The 20,238-nt window shown below is 49.1% G+C and overlaps 2 protein-coding genes across 5 annotated transcripts in view; one reads left to right on the top strand and one right to left on the bottom strand.

Annotated features, from left to right (window-relative positions):
* Positions 1 to 13,453, top strand: part of DENND2A (DENN domain containing 2A) — a 58,168-nt gene extending 44,715 nt beyond the window's left edge. For both annotated transcript variants that reach the window (XM_071551134.1, XM_071551133.1), the window contains exons 15-20: positions 5,707 to 5,884; positions 6,679 to 6,720; positions 8,045 to 8,162; positions 9,337 to 9,576; positions 10,646 to 10,732; positions 11,605 to 13,453. In XM_071551134.1, the coding sequence (XP_071407235.1) occupies positions 5,707 to 5,884; positions 6,679 to 6,720; positions 8,045 to 8,162; positions 9,337 to 9,576; positions 10,646 to 10,732; positions 11,605 to 11,636 (697 nt within the window). In that variant the 3' untranslated portion in view covers positions 11,637 to 13,453. The remainder of the gene's footprint in view (positions 1 to 5,706; positions 5,885 to 6,678; positions 6,721 to 8,044; positions 8,163 to 9,336; positions 9,577 to 10,645; positions 10,733 to 11,604) is intronic.
* Positions 13,454 to 13,512: 59 nt separating this feature from the next.
* Positions 13,513 to 20,238, bottom strand: part of LOC139670037 (uncharacterized) — a 30,490-nt gene continuing 23,764 nt past the window's right edge. For 2 of the 3 annotated variants that reach the window (XM_071551136.1, XM_071551137.1), the window contains 3 exons: positions 18,846 to 19,023; positions 15,200 to 15,326; positions 13,513 to 13,784 (listed from right to left, as the gene is read on the bottom strand). In XM_071551136.1, coding sequence (XP_071407237.1) covers positions 13,753 to 13,784; positions 15,200 to 15,326; positions 18,846 to 19,023 — 337 coding nt within the window. In that variant the 3' untranslated portion in view covers positions 13,513 to 13,752. Of the gene's footprint in view, positions 13,785 to 15,199; positions 15,327 to 17,546; positions 19,024 to 20,238 lie in introns of those variants that run through there. The other variant, XM_071551138.1, reaches the window with a different exon arrangement.

The raw sequence follows: 20,238 nt of genomic DNA, 5'->3' as shown, positions 1-20,238 counted from the left end.
AAGAAATGCTTTTTTGGAAATAGCTTAAGAGAAGGAAAAATTATAAAAGCAGCTGTTGGAAACTGCTCAGAGGTTAGGAATGCTAGAAATAATCCAGCTGAGATGGATTAACGGGACGAGTGCAGGTGATATGGTGAAAGATGTGCAATAAATTACATTTATTGTTCATCTTTGCAGTTCTGCATGTGGGCACTATCAGTAACTGTCTGTGTTTGCAAAGGTGTGTCTGGGTGCAAGTGACAGAGAAATGATGTATGCAATTTATTTACATCTTTTAATTGCTATAAAATCAGTCTGTGGGAAAAGAAAGCTAAAAGGTCTTTTGCCAAATACTGCGTGAACTGTGAAATGTTTTCAAGCTGAGCCAAAAAATGTATCTAACAAGTGTACAGCAAGTGAAATACGTTGTCTTTTCCATCTTTAGAATGAGCATGAAGTGTTTAAAGACCTGTCAATCCACAGCTTGGCAGCGGAAAAGGAAAGAATTTGGTTTACTAGTTTTTGGGTAGGGTTTTTTTCTCTCTGTTGCTATGGAAATTGGAGTATACAATGCCTTGCAACCCAGGAAAATGACATTGTTAAAACTATGTTGGCCTGTTAGTCTTCCCTAGCTTTTGTTTGCTCCTGCACTGTAAACTTTAGTCCTGGGGCAGTGGAGGCCATGACATGGGTTAGACACTGCAACATGAGAGCAGCTTTTGTTTCCAAGGATGTTCCCTGGCACGCAGTTCCAGGCACCATAGACCAACCTTTTAGAAAGCATCTTCCCACTACAAGTGTCCTGATGTCACAAAGTACGTAGCACTGAGCAGTTTTTACTGGCCTGAGCAGGAGATCTGTGAGATTCAGAGGGCTTTTTAGAACAGAAAAACTTGCACAGCCTTAAAATCAATGCCTCCTTTTCCGGATCTCAAAAGCCTGTTGTGGTTCTGACCAACTCAAGCAGTTGCTTCTGTCTCTGCCAGAAACCACAGCTGTGTCAACAACACAAAGCGGTCATTGTTATCAAAGGCAGATCTGAAAGAATTAGAGTAGACACTTTAGATGTGGTCATCCCCAGCAAAAGGTAATTAATCATCAAGCAGAACCCTTTTCCATGTGCTACAAAAACAAATCTGGGACTGTGAATCTCAGCCTTGCAAATTTCTCCTTTTTATACTGTGATTAGGGATAAGAAGACACTCAAGGATGAAGTTTGGATATTGGATAATAACATTGTTTCTTCAGATCATCTTAACACTGGCTTGTTCACCTGCATGAACCTGCCACGTTGGTGGGAACCAGGGAGGGTCCCCACAGCTGGTGGAACTTGGCATCCTCCTGGTGGGATTCGCAGCAATGCTGCACAAAATCGTGGGACAGTGCTTGGGAGCTCCTACGCCTGTTAAATGTTGTAAATGAGATCTGTAATCCATCATAAGTAAATCCAGATGTGACACAATGTCAGATATCTGAAGGTGTTTGTAAAATGAATCCTACTGTAGCAGAGCTTATAAAGAAAAAAAATTAAGAGAAAAGATATATTCAAACCATCTTAAATTGCCAGATGCTGGCATATTTTAAGCAGTTTGGTTAGTGGAGGAACCACAGGGCTTCCTGGCATTAAATGACAAAAGGCTGTTTGATTCCATGGTGCTTTTCAGAAATGAAGTATCCTAAGCCCAAAGAGGGATTCAGCTTTGAGGGTTTTTTACCATAGGTACTTGCTTGCCTTTGGAGTGGAAAGCTGGAAACCTCATAGTCAGTCTGAAATTAGGGAGGAAAGCAACCAAACTGAACAGCCATTATCCTTCCTTAGAAGCTGTTGTAACTTGTCAAGATGTCTTTTAGGGCAAGTCAAGCTAGTCTTGGAGCAAGTTTTCCCAGGAGAGAAAGAAGGGTTTCTATGTAGTTGCAGCTGTTGTGTTCAGACTGTGTACTGGCCACCTGTGTTTGAGGTGGCTACCACGAAACAAGCTTCATAGGGTGCTGTGTGGTAGGTTTGTGCACAGGATGCTGTGGTGGGAAGGCCTGTTGTTGGAGCAAACAAATGTCACAGATCATTGCGCTGTCATTGTTCTGACCCAGGGAGTGCTCACAGAGATCTGTGTGTCAGTCTGTATCCAAGTCAGCCCTTTAGGGAGGAATCTGAGGGTTCCTTGTTCACCTCAGTACTTTTTAGCCTCTGTACTAGCAACATCTCTGTCTCAACTGCAAACAACATCAGACATGCAGCTCAGCCATGTTCCCTGCAGAAGGCTGAATGAACCCATGAAAATGTGCTCAGGATCTCGAAAATGTGCTTCAAAGACCTGCAGTATTTTTAAGATTACTGTTGAAACCAAAAGCCTTAAAAACTGGTGTCTGTGTCCTATTTGAACATCTGGCACTGAACTTGTGTGGCCTGAGGGTAATGCCTGGCACTCTCCAGGCCATACTGCAATCACATTGCTGCTGGCTGAAGAGCACACAGTCACACAGGTGGCATAAAAGAAATTTATCATACTGCATTCCTTTGCAAGGCTCAGTAGCCATGGTGTGAATCAGCAGTCCCTCAGGGCTTGCTCAGTGCCATATGCAAGAGAGAGAGCTTAGGCTTGAGTCATTCCAGAAGACCAAGGTGCTCCTGGCCACCTGCAGCTCCCTGAGACTATCTGCAGAGCAAGTCTGACTGAATCACACATGGAAGAGATACCTCAGCGTTACCTCCTCTGTGTCCATCTCTGAACTGCCTTCAAAGGAGGCTCAGAGACTTTAACCCTATCAGTATTGTTCTCTGAAAATGTCTTCCACAGTGAGAAATGCTTCAGAGCAGAGATCACTAGGTTTCACCCTGGAGGCGATGAGTCATTCACAGATGGAAGGGTGGAAGGGGAAATTTTCTTTACTTCCCACTGCCTGGTGTGTACAATTTCAGACTTACACAACTCTGCCTTTGACTTCCACTAATTGGATCTCAGCCATCTTTCCTCCCACTCTATTTCTCACGTACCACGTGTACTCACTGGGACTTGAGAGCTGGGCTGAGGGAAGAACAAGCCACCATAAATATAGTAGGAGACAGCATGCCATAATGTATCACCACGCCATAAATAACCACGTACTTCAGCTGCTCACTGTTCCTCTGTGACGCTACCTGGAATCAGAGATATTTTCCATTGGTTTTCAAATGCTGTCTAAAGTCACTTCCCACTTTCAGGCAGGAAATTTGGATACACTTTCAAAATGGAGGATTTGTGACAAAGATAAAACTTCTTATACTTTCACTTTTTTCAACCTGTCCTCAAAGAAGAGGAATGGTGGGTGGTCATGCCACACTGCTCTGCACAAGTGATGAAAGGTGCAGTTCTTTCAGCTTTGACTATGCTTCTATTACTGGGACTATGAACAGTAAGAAACTGAGAAGTGGAAAATATGTTCTGCAGTAATGGAGGGGAAGAGGAGCCACTGCTTTTTTATCTGCTACCATGTCCTGAAATGTATCAGTATACAAATAGTGCAGTCTTGAAGGAGATGGTTTTTGAAGGATCTCATTAATTTGGAGTGCATTTCTAAGATGGCACATTCGCTTTTGTTGCAGATTCTTTCAAGACTATCTTGTATGAAAGATACAACAAAGATACAAAGATCATCCACTCTGATATTATTCTCACATTTTTTCTGGTTGGGTTTTTTGATGTGGTTGTGTTTGATTGGTTGGTTTGGGGGTTTTTTGTTTGTTTAGGCTGGGTTTTTTAAATGTTCCTGTTTATTACTAGCTCTGTATTTTCTCACTATTTTCATTCTGCTTCTCTCAGATTCATTACCTACTTTGCATGTGTGATAGTCACAGCAAGGTGAGGGCTTGCTGATGAGGGCAAGCACAGCTTGAGAGGCAGCCTGCAGGAATAAGTGGAGAGAAGGGAGGGAAATACTCTGACCTTCCTAAACAAGGATGTGGAACTGAGAGTTTGTTTCCCATGTAAAGGCTTAAAGCAACCTGACCCATCTGTGACACAGCCTTTGAAGGGTGTTCCTCTGTTTTCAACAAAAGACAAGCCTCTAGGAAGGCTGGGAGAGGAAACTGTCCCCATTTTGTGAAGAGACTTTCTTAGCATGCACATCCCAGACATCTTTCCTAAGTGCCAGTTCCCTACCTGTTGCAGTCCTAGATAAAATTCTCACTTTAAGCAGATTCCAGCTTCTCCCCTGGGATCTTCTTATCTCCAAAAGTGTCATGTGTTTAATTATGTTTGCTGCCTGATTACTTCATACTGTCACACTAATGTCCTGGCAACTACAATTGTTCTGCTTAACTGAGCCTACCTGGTGAAAGCAGCCAGATGTCCACCAGAAATACGGCATAGGAGTGCATGTCCACCAAAATTAGCTGGAGTGAGATGTGGAGGTAAAACAGGCTTTATTTGACAGAACAAGCTCAAGTGCACACCCATCAAACCCCGTCCCTCTCAAGTCAGCAATAAACAGCCAGATCCAAGTTGCTGAATGTAAAGTCTGCCATGGAGTCTAACAGGAGCCAGCTGGGTGTCCTTCCTCATTGACATGACTCCTTCTGGCTGCATCAGTCTCCTTGCCCTCTTTCAGCCTTTTGAGACTTGAATGCTAGTAAAATGAAATTACGTTACATACAGGGTCTGTAGCAGCAAGCCTTTCCCTTCTCTTGACATGGAAAAATGCTTCCAGATCCAGAATGGATGAGTAACTGGTGCCCTGTACTGAGCTTTGCCATGTCTGACTGGAGACCCTGCCTGCCTCCTGCCAGAGAGCTGATGGGGTTTCTGGACAGACCCTCTTGGAAGTTGTCAGCAAAGGCACTTACAGCCAGGCTGCTGGTGGCATTTGAAGGGGCAAGAAGGAAGGCTGCAGTCCTACGAGCCATGGGCAGATTCCCGCAGAGCCTGGCTGTGTGCTCTCCTCATGGGATTTCACTCTCTTGTGGCTCTGAATAGCCTTCGGAGGTTCCATGGGCTCAGGGGATGCCTGGATAGCCTTGTCTGGAGACTACTGCCTCCCTCCTTCCCCCACGCTCTGGCGTATGACTGGGAGCAATAGAAAAGCACACTGTTGGCATGCTGTTGCCCCAGCTAAGCCTTGCCCAAAGGCAAGGCATGTGTGTTGCACAGCTACCAAGCCAAGGGGCAGGGGTGGACCGTGGCTGGAATGACCTGCAGGAGCATGTGAGGACCTTGGTGCTTTGTCAGGGGGTCCCTGACTGCAGACTGTCCAGCTGCACTGGTCACACCAAGAGCACAGCCAGCAGGTAAGTGGGCCAGTGCAGCCCAGCAGATGGTTGCTGTGGTGGTGCAGCTGCCTTCTGCCCCCCACAGTTGTGTGCTGTCTGTGGTGGGCAGTGTAGTCCCTGTGCATTCAGACCTGTGGCTTTCCCATGGGAACAGACACAGGGGCATGCCGTGGAAGACTCAACTCATTTCTCCAAGGAAAGGCAGTGGCATAGAAGATGCTGTGTTAGATATTTCTCATCAGGGCACTGGAGTAACACATAGCTCTGATTCAGTGGGACCTATCTCTTGTCACATGTACATGGGCTGAGATCATCTTGCAGAATTCATTGCTTCTGAAGCTGAAAACTGGGGTCAGAAATCTGGGAAAGCCCCTGGTAATTAGAGAGATCAGTCAGGGAACAGTTGAAAGAGCCCTGATTTCCAGGAAGCACCACTCGTTCCCTGACTGACCAGGCAATGTCCTTGATTGTGTTTGACCTTCCAGCACTCTGTCCAAGTGTTGCCATGCCACGGTGGCCCTGCTCTACCCCTTCACCTGGCAGCACACCTACATCCCTGTGCTGCCACCTTCCATGATCGACATCGTGTGCTCGCCCACCCCCTTCCTCATTGGCTTGCTCTCCAGCTCCCTGCCCCGCCTGAAGGAGCTCCCAGTGGAGGAGGTGAGCCATGCATGCGCACCGTGGTCTTGCTCTTGGTTGCTTCCAGTGGCCTGAGTTGTCTTCTGTCCCAGAAAAGCTGCTCTGAGAGCCTGCCTTGGCAGCTTGGCAGCGAGGGGGAGCTGAGCTCTCGTTCTCTGGCTACTGTGAGCATGGGATGAGGGAGGAAGTGGATGTTCCCCAGGGAAGCAAAGGTCTGTGCTCTGCCTTGTCGACAGCTTGGGAAGGCAGGGGGCTGGGATCTCCCACCGTGGGGCTGCTGCAGGAAGGAGGTGGCTTTGCTAAAGTTTCTGTTGGTTTCTGCATAGTGCTGTCCAGGGCCTGTGTGCAAAGTCTGCCAGGCTTGAAGTGTGATTGCTGCAGACTGGCCAGGATAGCTGCCCCTCTGGTTGACACAGGTGCCTAATGAAAGCAATAAATAATTAAGAAGTGGATTTGAGGTGCATAAGGGTGAACACAGCAAGGCTGAAAGTGGTCAGGGAAGCATTTTCTTTCCTGCCCAACCAGGAGACAGCAGTGCAGCACACAGGAAATAAAAATAAGGTTCTGACTGTGAAGTGGTGATGAGGAGTGGTGGGCCAGGCTTTGGAGCACAGCTTCTGCTGCCAAAGCTATTCTGTTGTTTGCAGCAAAGTAGTCAGAAAGCCACAGCAAAGGCTCCACTCCTGGCTCACACTGGGTGCCCCCTCCAGCTGTGGGTGGTGGGTAGGAGGAGTTAAGGGCAGGGCTAAGGGGTTTCCTCCAGAGCAGTTACAGATTAAGATAAACTCTTTTTATTCTTCCTCTTTCATTCTTAGGTCCTTGTTGTTGACCTGGTAAATAACCGGTTTCTGAGACAGGTGAGCAGAACTATTTTATATCCTTCACCTTCTCTCTCCTTTTTCCATCATACCTTACCTCCATCTACGTTTGCTGACCTGCCCTTCTGGATGGATTGCTTTGCCCCCACTCACACTGAGGCAGGATTTGTGGCTGGCAGTGTTAGAAGGGTTGCTGTGTGTATATGTAATGTCAGCATCCCAAACCACAGCTGTTGAGGACTGAATTATTGAGAATTATCTCTGTCTGTTTTTTTTTTTTGAAGAGGGAGATGGTGGCACTTAAGCACTGTGTTCTTAAGAGTTTTCCTGTAAGGCTGAAGGCAGAGCTGGAAAGCCCTGGCTCAGGACTGTCTGCTGGGGAGCAGCATGAGGTCTTCCAGCCTTTGCCTGTTAGTCCATCTCCTATAACATACTCTGCCCTACGTGGGAAGGGAGTCATGATGATTTCTTTACATCTTTTCTGCCCAAGGAGCTTGTGGTTCCTTGCTCCAGTCCTTGCACTGTATGGGTCAGAAGTAGGCAGCTGATACATAGGAGCTTGTATGCTACTCTGCTGGCAAGATTGCCTGCTGATTTTTCCTTCCCTTTGTTTTGGAGAGGAGGAGCGAGAAGGGGACAAGGAAAGGGAAGAGGACAAATGAGCAAAAGCAAGCATACTCGTGGCCCAGGAAGCTATTTTTTCCCAGAGCTCTGTGGCAGATTGCTGAGCAGTGCTGGCAGCATCAGTCTCTGCAATGCCTCAGCTCCCATGGGTAGGATGGGATGAGTGCTCCTCCTGCTGAAGGAAGCAGCATGTGGGGGAAGGCAACTCCTTCAGCACAGTTCTTGCTTGCCAGCTGCCTTAGCTCCAGGGACATGCTTCACCTTGCATCTCTCTTTTGGAGGTTTAAGCTGAATCATGCTGTTTCAGCCAGGGCTGGTAGGAGTTCATGCCCAGTCACTGGCAGTTCCTTGGCTCCGTTGCTCTCTGGGAAGGAACTCCTTACGCCTCCATAGTGTGACTGGTGCATGAGCAGAGCCAAGCAGAGGGCTCTGCTCACCTGGCCACATTCCAGCATTGTTCTGACACATCCTCTTTGTGGTGGAGCAATGGGTGTCTCAGGTCAGACACCTGAAATTCCTCCAGAATAGGGGAGTATTTAGGAAAAGATACCCCCTTACTCCTTCCTCTTGTACTTCTTGATAATACTGTACTGGGAGGTGCTGGGAATGTGCCAAGGATATTACAGCTTCTCCCTCTCCTCACAGTTCATTTTTAGTGCTCCCTCTGTCGTGCTGGGGGCAGGGTGGGAGCTGTTTATGTCCTGGCCCCAGTCTCTGAAGAGGTGGCTCTGTCTTACAGATGGAAGATGAGGACTCCATCCTGCCCCGCAAGCTGCAGGCTGCTCTAGAACACATTTTGGAGCAGAGGAATGAGCTGGCGAGCGACAAGGAGGAGGGGCCTGTCAATAGCAAACAGGGTAAAGCACAGTGCCTTACAGCTTAAAACCACATCTTTTCCTACTTTTTTTCTTTCTGTCACTTCTTAGAGGAGAGCTAGGCTTGTGTTAAATTTAACACTCCAGATATTGGAGGTAGGTCAAGACTTTGTTTAAATATCTTACTGCACAGGGGGCAGTTCTCAGTGTGAAGAGCAACAATACTTCTCCCTTCCCAGGTCTGTCCATCCTTCCCTTACAGTTCCGGGGAATACCTGTACTCTTTTCAGGGAGGGTTCCATAGGCTTCTCTCTGCTGCTGGCCATGTGAGTGATGCAGGCTTTTCTAGGGACATTTCACCTGCAGAGCTGCAGACTGGGAGATGGCCATGTGGCTCACAGGCAACTGGGCTGAGACAGCTCTCTTGGGGGCAGTGTGGGCATCTCCTGGTTGCAGGGGAGCCTGAAGAATGTGCTGGGTTTGGCTGGAATACTTTTAAGTTTTCTCCACAGTAGCTAGTATGAGGCTGTGTTTTGGATTTGTCTTAGAAACAGTGTTGATAACTCAGGGATGCTTTAGCTATTGCTGAGCAGAGCTTGCACTGAACCAATGCCTTTTCTGCCTCTCATCCCACCCCACCAGAGAGTGGACTAGGGTGCACAAGAAATTGGGAGGGGATACAGCCAGGACAGCTGACCCACACTGACCAAAGGGGTGTTCCACATGGAGTGATGCTCATGGAGTCATGCTTAGCATATAAAGCAGGGGGAAGAAGGAGAGAGTGGGGGGACATTGAGATAGGGTGTTCTGTCTTCTCAAAGCACTGTTATGTGTGCCAGAGCCCTGCTTTTCTGGGAATAGCTGAACACCTGCCTGCCCATGGGAACTGGTGAATAAATTAACTCTTTTTCTTTGCTTTTATGCATTGTTTTAGCTTTATTCATTAAACTGTCTTTATCTCAGCCCATGAGTTTTCGCACTTTTACTCTTCTGATTCTCTCCCCCATCTCATTAGAGAGGAGTGAGCAACAAGACAAAGCTTGGTGACTTTTAAAGTAGCAGCATTTTGGTCTATTTCCATGGCAAGCACTTCCTAGGATGCTGTCTGTCATGAGCAGCTTTTTCTGCTCATACTGGATGTGAGAAAAGCCAGGGGATTTTTCTAGCAAATCCTTACAGCACTGTCCTTACCATTGCCTCTTTGTTGTCTCCTTAGAGACCAGCCCTTTGAATGAGGTGGTGTCCGAGGCCTTTGTCCGTTTCTTTGTGGAGATTGTGGGTCACTATTCCCTCTTCCTGACCCCCATGGAGCGAGAGGAGCGAACCCTGCAGCGTGAGGCTTTCCGTAAGTCTGTCTCTTCCAAGAGCCTCCGCCGCTTCCTGGAGGTCTTCATGGAGACACAGATGTTTGGGGGCTTCATTCAGGAGCGGGAACTGCGGAAACAGGGTGTCAGAGGTGAGTGGCTTAGACTGGGCTCTGCTGTTGTGGAAGGTGCTGTGCTCCTGTGAGAGCCAGGAGTGGCTGCACTGAGCCAGGAGATGTCCCATTGGCCACCACCTCCATCCCCAGCACCAGGGTTGGAGGCTGCAGTGTCTGCAGGAACACCGGGAGGGAGATGGTAGGGAAGCACTGGCACAGGCAGATGGTGTATTCTGACACCTGTATGTGACCTTCAGGAAGTCACCTGGGGACTCTTTGTCTTCATTTCCTTATCTTCCCAAAGTGGGGAGCATTGTCTCATGGAGCATGGTGAGACACGTGCACAGTGCATGGGAATCAGTTGCTGAGAATGGGGGCACTTTGTGCCTGATCTGGGCATTTGTGGTTGAGATTGTGGTTATAGGCATCCTTCATCACTGCAGTATCCTCCACATGTGTGCCTCTTCTATTCCACATTGAATTCCCATCAGGACTGTCACAAAAGGGGTACACTGCTGGAATTATGTTTATTCTTGCAGTCCCTCATGTCCCCTTCTTGTGTCTAGAGGAAGAATGGGCTCGTTATGGCTCTTTTGGCTAGTAAAAGATATAGATGCTCATGTCCTTCCCAGGGCTGCTTCTGTTGTTTCACTGCTGTCATCCCACAGTCCCAAGGACCCTACTGGCAGCTGAAGTGCCTTATCCCTGCTGCTGCTCAGTGCTGGCTTAGCAGCTTCCTCCCAAGTGCTAATAAGCAGGGGACACTTAAAGGGGTGGCTGAGTAAAAGAGGTTTTGCAGTGGTAAATCCTGCATGACAATTCTCCAGATGATCTCACTCTCTGAACTTAGCTATGGTCATAGCAGAATGAAGAGAGTTTTTGTCTCTCCCTGAGTGAGGAACAGAAGCTCAGTCAGCCTTGCAGTGGGGAGGGAGGGTGCAAAGCTTCTGTGCCAGATCCGGGCTCAGCTGTTTGAGGAGGTGGGGTGAGTCGTTCCCTCTCATGTGCAATAGTCTGTGGGTAAACAGACTTTCAGATGGCATTCTTGCTTGGATTTATTGGGACATAAAATAGAAGTTGTTGACTTCTTTCTTTCATTCTGCAGGTCTGTTTGAGGTACGGGCTCAAGAGTACCTGGAAACACTTCCCAGTGGGGAGCAGAGTGGAGTCAATAGGTTCTTGAAAGGCCTAGGTAAGGAACAAGCAAAACCCTTGGCTTCTCTTGTGAGGGTTGGGCTTTGTGCTGCCTTCCGGGTGGGCAGCAGAGAAGCTGCCCAAGGGTGACAGGGCTCTGCTAGTGACTGTGTGTGACATCCTGCAGAGCAGTGATCTGAGCCCCAAGTGATCAGTACCTAGCCACATATCTCTGTGCTGACACTCTGTTGGTTCTGGCCCTGATCAGTCACTATCTGGAGGCTGGTGAAGAAGCAAAGATTGGGCCATGAGCTATATTCCTGTCTTCTAAAGGAGGCAGATGGGTCTGAGGAGGCAATGGGGCAACGGTGATGTGGGGGTGGTAGATGTGTGTCTTCATTGCCTTCAGGTTTGCCCTTAGGGATCAGCAGTGGAAATCACCCAGGAATATTCTAAGATTGAATCTATTTTCCATTTTAAGGGGAGCTAGACAAGAGCTCCAGATGCCAGCGTCCAGAAGTCCTTGATAAGGCATTGGACACTGTGGCTGAGAGGGTTTGATCATGTGTTTAGGTGGCATCCTTGGCCCTTCTGTCTATTCTTGGCCATTTAAGAGCAGCAGTACCTGAGGGGCTGGAGTGCCCTTCCTCCACACATGCTCTGCCCAGTGAGCTTAGTCATGTGTTCATCTTCCAGAACTGCTGGGCAAATGGGCTCTGGAAGGTATGCCTGGGGCTTGCAGGGTCCAAGCAGGGAACAGGCAGAGCTCTGCAGGCACCTGCTTCAAGCTTTGCAGCACAGCTGGCTGTGGACAAGGACCCAGGATTGGCAGCAGAGCCAGTTCTCTTCATAGGCTGGAGGTTGGTGAGAAATGACACTTGTTTTGCCTGTCACTGTGAGGAGCACATTTTCCTTTTTTTGTCTTTTCAGGTAGCAAAATGAAATTCCTTCACAAAAAGTAACAATGAAGCACATCCTCATTCCACAAAAGAGAATGGCTTTACCATTTAACAGCAATAAATCAGACTTATCAACCATTCCTACTCAGCCTGGTCCCAGGAATCAACAGCCTTGGGCAAGCTGACCACAGCTAGGACACGCTCACATGGACATGTGGTGCTGCAGGAAGGTTGGATGGCTGTGGGGCTGCTGGGACAGGTTTCTGGATATCAACAGTACCATGCACTGGACCAAGCACTCTCTCTGAACTCTGCACTAGCACATTCCAGGCATCCCAGCAGATTGGATCTCTTAGCTAGTCAATTCTTTGTTTTGTTGTATTTTTCTATTTATATTGAGGTTAGAACAATTATTATCCAATGACTCTTGCCCTGGCTCCTTCCTGCCTGGTGCTGCAGGAGGCCAAAGCAGGACTCTCACAGGACTGAGCAGGAAAAGCTCAGGCATGGAGATGAAAAACAGAGATGTATGGAAGTAGGTCTCTGCAGAGCAAGGACACTGAGGGCTGCAGGGATGATCTGGACTGACCAGGAGGAGCTTCCAAGCAAGGGATGAGGGTGAGGGGGAACCACTAAACCTACTGAAGACTTGATGGGCCAGCCAGCCCCTGGGTGCCTGTACCAGGGAGCCTTGGCACAAGGAGAGGTCTTTCCTTATGCAGTGTAATTAAAAGCAAGTGGTGTAAAAGGCATGTGGATCCATGGTGCTTTGGTGAAAAGGGATGAGTTGTGTCTTCCCACCAGCCCACCTGGCACTGAGCATGAGCCAGAGAGGACATCTAGCAGCTGAACTCTCGATTTGGCCAAGCCCTCAGCTTCTCTGTGAGGTGGTCTCATTCCCTTGCCTGGCCACTTGCAGGAAGGGCCCAAGGTGGAGCTCACCTGCAGGATCCCTTGCCTTGGAGACCTTCTTTCACAGGTCAAATGGACTCTCCTCTCCCATCTTAGGTGTTGCTGCTGGGAAGCACAGTAGGAAACGCAAGGATAGAGTGCCTGCTGCTGCCTTCTGTGCTCCTGGTTGGGGAGCAGGTAGGGCCTCCTAGTTGTCTTCTCCTGTTATTTTTGGTGGGGAGGCACATGGAAGGTGAGGTGGGGTGAGGCCTTTTTCCCAGCCGGTGTGAAAGCTGTAACACTTGCACTGCTTGTGAGGGCAGAGTCAAGAGCATCTGGAGCATCCTTGAGTCTCCTCTGCTCATTGGAGGATAATCTCTCTCCCAGCTACCTGGGAGTTGCATTTACCCCCTGCCCCTACCCGGGGTTAGGCTCCTGCAGGGGTGACTACATGGAGGGTGTGGGGGCTGCCCCTCAGGTATGCTGAGTAAAGCTGGCACTACTCCAAGCCTAGTTCCTCACAGGGGGCAGTGGTGGCCCACCAAAGGGAACTGCAATGGAGTGCAAGGTGAATCAAATACTGTGCTTTGGTTCTCTTCTTGAGAGATGTTTTTAATGACAGCACAATGAGGTTTTGCAAAGCTCACATGCACCCACACATGTAAAGGTGGCCAGGATGCCTGCAAAGCTCTGTGGGATGCTAAATAAAGCTGATCTGTGGCTCAGTTCCAGCCTTCAGAAGTAGGTCTCCTACGCAGTCCCGCTCTGCCAAGCCTATTCCTGGGGACTCCACATTCCCCTTCTCAAGAGATGTTTTCAGCAGTGTGGGACTTGGTCTTCCTGGGCAGGAGCTGTGGTAAGGAACTGGGACATATCCTGGGGTTCCCCATGCTTGGCTCAGTTTGAACTTTTGTATGAGCATGCTGAGATACTGTGGCAGCTTTTACTACAATATCCTAATAGCTGAAATTAAAAAGGGTTGTGAAATAGCCCTATTTGCCTCATTTGATGGTTTCAAGGGGCCTCTGCCAGCACAGGGCTCTGTGACCAGTCAGTGCTTTTATTGGCAATTCTCAGGAAAGTGGGAATCATGCCTACATAGTGTACAAAATACAGGGCGTGTTAAAATGAAGCAACACGCTAAGTGCAATGAAAGACATATTTACAACTGTGTCATTCAGGATTTAAAATTAAACCCGGACAGAAAGTGTTGATCTCCAGCTGCAGGACAACCTCTTCAGGTTTATTTCAAGCTGTGTTTCTCCGAGATGAGCGTGACCTCACATCCTTAAGGGCCCTGGATGCTTTGGAGGAACCCACCTGTAAAGAGAAGCCATAAGACCATCTAGGCTGGGTCTGACCACAGGCCCATGTGCCCTCCTGTGGAGTCTGCCAACAGCAGGTGGCCAGAGAAGACTGTGAACAGACCACATACGCTGGGTATGCCTTATATTGGCCAGGTGGCCAAGAAGACCAGTGGGATCCTGTCCTGTATCAAAAATAGCATGGCCAGCAGGACCAGGGAAGTGATCCTTCCCCTGTACTCTGCGTTGGTGACGCCACACCTCGAGTATTGTGTTCAGTTCTGGGCCCCTCAGTTCAGGAAAGATATTGAGGTGCTGAAGCGGGGCCAGGGAAGAGCAATAAGGCTGCTGAAGGGACTGGAGCACAAGACCTGTGGGGAGAGGCTGAGGGAGCTGGGGTTGTTTAGCCTGGAGAAGAGGAGGCTCAGAGGTGACCTTATCACTGTCTATAACTACCTGAAGGGAAGTTCTAGCCAGGTGGGGGCTGGTCTCTTCTCCCAGGCACTCAGCAATAGGACAAGAGGGCACGATGGGCTCAAGCTCTCCCAGGGGAAATTTAAGTTGGAGATCAGAAAAAAATTCTTTCCAGAAAGAGTAATCAGGCATTGGAATGGCCTGCCCAGAGAGGTGGTGGATTCCCCATCCTTGGAGGTTTTTAAACTGAGATTGGACGTGGCACTGAGTGCCATGATCTGGTAAATGGACTGGAGTTGGACCAAGGGTTGGACTTGATGATCTCGGAGGTCTTTTCCAACCCAATCGATTCTATGATATACTATATATACACACACACTATATTACACATACCCAAAGCCCTAAACTTGCCTGCTATACATCCCACAACTAGGGGTTTCCTGTACCAGAGCTGGTGTCTGTGAGTTTAGTAGCCTTGGATGAGTTTCTATTCCAGGACCTTATGTACGTGGGTGTAGACAAACGTGCTGAGACAAGAGGCCAGTCTGGGGGCAGTATAGATTCACCAAAGGATATGGGGAAAGGAGGACACTGGTTAAACATTAAAAGCTGCAATCTCTGCTTCCTTATTGTTCCTGGCTAATTAAGCAGCTCACACACCAACATGAGCAGTTCCAAAGGGCCTGTGATGCACAGGACTGCACTTGCTGACTTCCAAGTTACCACTTCAACCCCTCCCTGGTTTTCCAGCACAGTCTTGTTATCCTGCAAGAGCTCAGGGTACCTGTCAAATCCCAGCCCTTACAGAAACTTGTGGGAATGCAGTTCTTCATTAATCACTGATGGTGGCCAGTGCCAGAAGGACAGACAGTGAGCCCTGTGCAGTCAAGAGACCAGACCCAGCCCTGTACAGGGCAGTCAGATTTGGGCTTGGAGAGGTGCAGCCAAAGGGCTGTGCTTGCGCTTGGCTGCATGTGGGTATCCATGGTGTCAGTTGCTGAGGACGTTACAACTCACCTCTCTGCCTGGAGACGGCTTTCAGGTTGCAGGTGCCAGGAGGCAGCTTGCAGGTGTAGAGCCCCAGGCAGCCACCACAGTCAGAGGGCTTCTGGCAGGGCCGGGACTGGATGTTGTGGCAGGAGTGCTGTGGAGAGAGGGAAAGTAGTGGCTGCAATACCAGTGTCCAGCTGTGCTCAGCCCCCAGACAAGAACACCCTCCTATTCATAGCTGTGTCACCACTCTGTGCTCACACTGCCAAGAGCCCTGGCCCCGAGGAGCCTGTGCCATTCACAGGCTCAAAGAGTCACTTTCTGAGCTGTCTTGGGCTGCCTGTCAGGCAGCCTCTCATACACCCCACAGCTGGTTAGTCAGTTGTTTTAGGGTGATGTGAACTCTTCAGCCCTGGGATTGTGATTGCCAGGGTCACACTGAAGCTGACAGCATTGTGATGCCTGGGACTGGGAAGAGCTCATAAGAGCCTCTTCATTTCCCCCAGATGGACAGGGCAGGGAAACTCCCACTAGAAAGCAAAGCAAAGTTGCAGACTTTGATAGAATTATTTGATAGAATAGGATGCATGTTTGATTATCATTTAAAATGGTAAAATAATACAGTACCTCCTGCAGTAGTGGGACAAGCAGCTAACCAGGCTATAGAGTAGCAGCTTCACGCATGGAGCTGGAGAAGCTGGGCCCAAGAAGTGGTTCCAGGAGCAGTTCATTACTGCTTTTGGCAGAAAGCACAATAAGCAGGGGGGGCCCCCACAGCCATACACCAGTGCCTCTGCTCTTTTGCTGCAGTGTCACCTGCCCCAGCTGAGTGGCACCTGGCACAGCATCACCCAGCACTTCTTAATTAAGGCGAGGTCTAATTGTGTGCCACTAAAAAGCAGTATGGGTTTGATAAAGGACAAGTTAGTTATTAGCAGGATGCTGTGCTGAGCCCACAGGGCAGGTTTCCCCCAGACAGAGGTCTGTGTCTCCCTCCAGGTATTCCTGTGAGGAGCTGTGCCCACTGGCATGGCAAGGAGCATCAGGGCATGATGTCCCCAGTGCAAAGCTCAGAGAGCTTCATGGTAGCACTTCTGGAGGTGTGGACATGAGACTTTGGGGGCTGGGAGACATTACAGGGGCTGGGGCTGGAGCAGGACTGCCCCTGCAGCTCTGAGGACAACACATGGTGTTGCAGACAGACCTGCACTCACCTCCTGACCTGCTCACCATCTGCATGTGCAGCCATCGCCTCTGCTCTAAGCCTTGCCAGGTACCAGCTGTGGCTTTAGGGCTGTCACTGCTCACCTCCCTCGGTGGCAGCACAAGCCACATGGTGCTATGAGGTCATGTTGTGCCTGGCACCTTTACACGCAGCTTCTGAGGAATGGCCTGAAAGCACCTTTCTACCTGATGTTTGCAAGGTCATGGCACGCTCACCACCCACTCCTGCTGCCCTCAGTCCTGCCTGCTTCTGACTAGTGGATCCACTCACTCCTGGTCACCCTGCAATGCCCCATGCAAACCCTCATACTTGCTGGACAAGGACAGGTTGTCTTACCGTGTCACTGTTGAACTTCCCATAGCTCTTCAGGTGATGGCTCAGCCTTGGGATCCTGCTGCGGGAGGGCTGCAATGGGAGCCTCCAGGGCTTGCTGGCAGGGACCTGCTCCCCAGTGCCCAGCAGGGACTTGGCCATGGCCTTGCTGGGGGACCCGGAGTTGTGGTGTGCCTCTCCCATCGCTTTCCCTGCACCAGCTGGGGGCCGGCTCCCCTCTGAGCCTTGCCCAGGTAGCCTGGCCCCTCCATCTCCAGGTGGCCAAGGGTCTTCTCCAGGGCCCCCAGCTGCTGGCTGCCTCTCCAGGTTCCTGGCATGGCCCTGCAGTGCCCCAGATGGTGCCGGGGCTGAGCAGAGCAGCACCAGGAGCGCAGCAACTGTCAGCACTTGGACCTTCATCCTCAGGGCCTGCCTTTGCTCAGGGTCCTCCTGCCTGTACAAGGCTGTTGGAGGCTGGAGCAGAGGTGGAAGCTGTTTTCCCCCCTGACTCTGGATCCAGATGAAGTAATTTTTATAGTGCAAGGACATACCCTAGGGGCACAGCCCTTTCCCCCGCCCCTACTGTGTCCCACCTCCCTGCTTTCAAGCAAACCCAGCTGCTTGCGTGCGCCCCAGTCCTCCTCCCTGTGTTCCCAAACACCCCAGCACCCCCCTGCCAAGTCACCCTGTCCCCCCTCAGTGCCAAGTGTATGTGTGGGTGAGTGGCATCTCCCATTTCTGAGCACAGAATCTTTTAGCTAAAACACAGTTGTAAGCAAGATCTTCATAAAAGGGGGGCTGCTGGCAAGTGTTTTTGCGTCTGAAAGAAAGGCAGCAGGCTCAGAGGTAAAGAGCTGCTACAAGTCTGGTGAAAGTGGTCTTGGGTAGAGGAAGGGCACCCAGGTAATGCCTCCATCCATTGCATTCTTACACAGCAGAGCCCACCCAGGAGAGATGTACTAGAGTTACCCTGACCAAGCTTTGTTTGGCTTTTGTGCGTTGTCAGACACCAGGGATCTGCTCCGCAGGGAAAGGTTCTCACTGATGGGTGGTCTCTATATGAAATGAAGGGTGAGTCTGTACTCTAGACTTCTTGTCTGTTCAAAAACCAGCCAGCACCAAGACCTAACTCCACTAGAAATTAGTTTTAATGAGTTTTAGTGTTCACCCGTCCGTTGGTGCCTGCAGTTGCACCCTGTGCACTTTACATGCTGAGGGTAGGTGACCTTTCCTCATTGCTTCCATGAGATATGCCCTTGCTCTCTCTGCTCTCTTTTGCTTCAGACCTGACACTCTGGACTAAAGAAAGAAGGAAACCCCAAGTTCTGAGGACCCATGTGGAACAAGGGTCTGTCATCTTTTAAAGGCCACCAGCTGGTCCCTGGTCACCTCTCTTTGCTTAGTCTTGCCTACTTTATCCAGGGGCATTGGACTTCAGAACAAGAAAGTGTGGCATTTGTTGCCTGGCTGGGGAAGACTGATGAAGTTATCCTACAATGTCACATTCCTGCCAGCTGCACCTTGCCACAGGTTGTGGTCCATGGGACCTCTTGGATAGAAAGATGCTGCTGGGCCCAGGTAAAGAGGCATGGTCCTGAAGATCTAGGAGTTGATGTCAGAAGAGCTTCTGTGATAAGGGACAACAGTGACACAAGGTGGAGGAAGAGAAAATTCCCTCAACAGGAAATCTAGAAGGACTGGAGGTCAGGGAAGCAGGAAGCAGAAACCAACTTTTCTTTACACAGAACGTCCCTAGGTTGGGGCTTCCTTTCCTGAGCATTTACTGTAGACCAAAGCAGATGAGTGTTCCCATTAGATGGAGGGATGGGGAACAGGCAGTAGACAGAAGAACCAAGCTGTGGTTGCTGTAACCCACCAAATAAAAATAAAAAGAACTTAAAAAATTTTTTAAAAGGAGACAAACATAAATGTGAACAGTGCAGTATGTTTTCACCAAATGCACTCCACAAATGCTTCACCTCCCAAAAAGTATCGTGCACTGAAAGTCTCAGTCCTCTGGTCAGCATCCTGCTTTTGAGCTCAAAGCTCAGAACAGTCCAGTTCCTGGAAATAGGAATGCTGAGATTGCAAGGTGATAGATGAGAAAGTCATGGTGTTCTAGTCCATCTTCCATACCTTTGCCTCTGGCCACCTCCTGCTCTTGACTTGCTCCTGGCTGACACTGGAAGTGCTAATTTCTGGGGAAATGGGCTCATAGGAACGGAGAGACAAGCTTGCAGCAAGAAGACCCATCCTGACACAGGTGTCTGTGTCATGTTTAGCAAGCATCCCTGCAAGGATTCCTGCCATTAAGCTGTGGAGAGAAAGAAAGGTGGTTTTAAACACTAAGGGAACAGCATTGAATGTGGCCATTCATTTCTAAGGGGTTTCATTTGGACTCAAACCAACACTTACAGATGCAAAATATGTCACATAGGAGGACTAAGGTTTTGCTTTTCTATATTTACTTTAAAGCTTAGAGTACAAAATAGTGTAATTTATTTGCATTTTATGTGCTTCTCATCTCAGAAGTTGAGGTACTTTCTTTTCCATCACATTTTCTATTCCATTTTACATGTGAGGCAGGAGAAAAGAAAGACATCCAAGAAGGGAAGAATCTACTTTTCCCTTGCTCTCTAATTATTTTGTCACTTCTCTGCTCTTTGTTGGTGCCTCATTATTTTCCCTCCGCTCCCCAAAGAGTTGGATGGGGTGAGAGGTGAAGTTTCCATATTTATGTGAAAGGGACAACAAACACGGCTGGAAAAAATAAATCGAAAGCTGAAATGAGATTGGAAATTCAGATTTTTGAAAACATTTGCTGTGGTTTTCGATTTGAGATTGCCCAGTACAAATGATGTTAGTGCTTGGAACAACGGTGGTCACCCTCGATCCTCACAAGGCACTGAGGCTGCCATCAGGAGAAAGGAATGACTGGCATCTGTCTGGCTTGCAGGGAAAGGCTCTATTGAGACATGGATTCGTGCAGGGCGGCGTTTGTGATAGACTAGGAACAACTACTCTTTATTCACAGTTAACTACTGTAATGATGTTCGGAAGCTAGGAAAGGACAAAGAAGTGAAAGAGAAGAGAGAAGACAATGACTTTTGAGAGGCCTAAGCAACGAAAGGAAAATGTGATGGCAGGAAGGATTATTAAGCACATCTATGGGGAAGGGAAAAAGAGCCCCTTTTTAGAACTGCGATGAATTACCTCAACATCTTTTTATCCATAACAAAGGCACAGAAGATTATTACTTCCACACGGTGTTCAATCTCTCAACACCTCCAGAAGTTGAGAGTAAATATTTGGGGGAGCACCCCTAGCAATGCCGTGTGCGGGCAGGCGGTGTTATGTTGTCACGGCAGCCCCGTGCAAGGAGCAAACAGCCACTGCCGCCTGCGCACACGCTCAGCTCCTTGGGCAGCATCTCTGCACTCGTGGGAGAGCCACAGGGTCGAGGTCAGGCAAGAAGTGCCCTGGATCACTGTTTCGGGGTATGCACTCTCCCCTGACCACGGCTTTGAAA

Source organism: Pithys albifrons, chromosome 3, assembly GCF_047495875.1.
Source record: "Pithys albifrons albifrons isolate INPA30051 chromosome 3, PitAlb_v1, whole genome shotgun sequence".
Classification (NCBI taxonomy): domain Eukaryota; kingdom Metazoa; phylum Chordata; class Aves; order Passeriformes; family Thamnophilidae; genus Pithys; species Pithys albifrons.
This window is presented reverse-complemented; position numbering and strand designations above follow the sequence as displayed.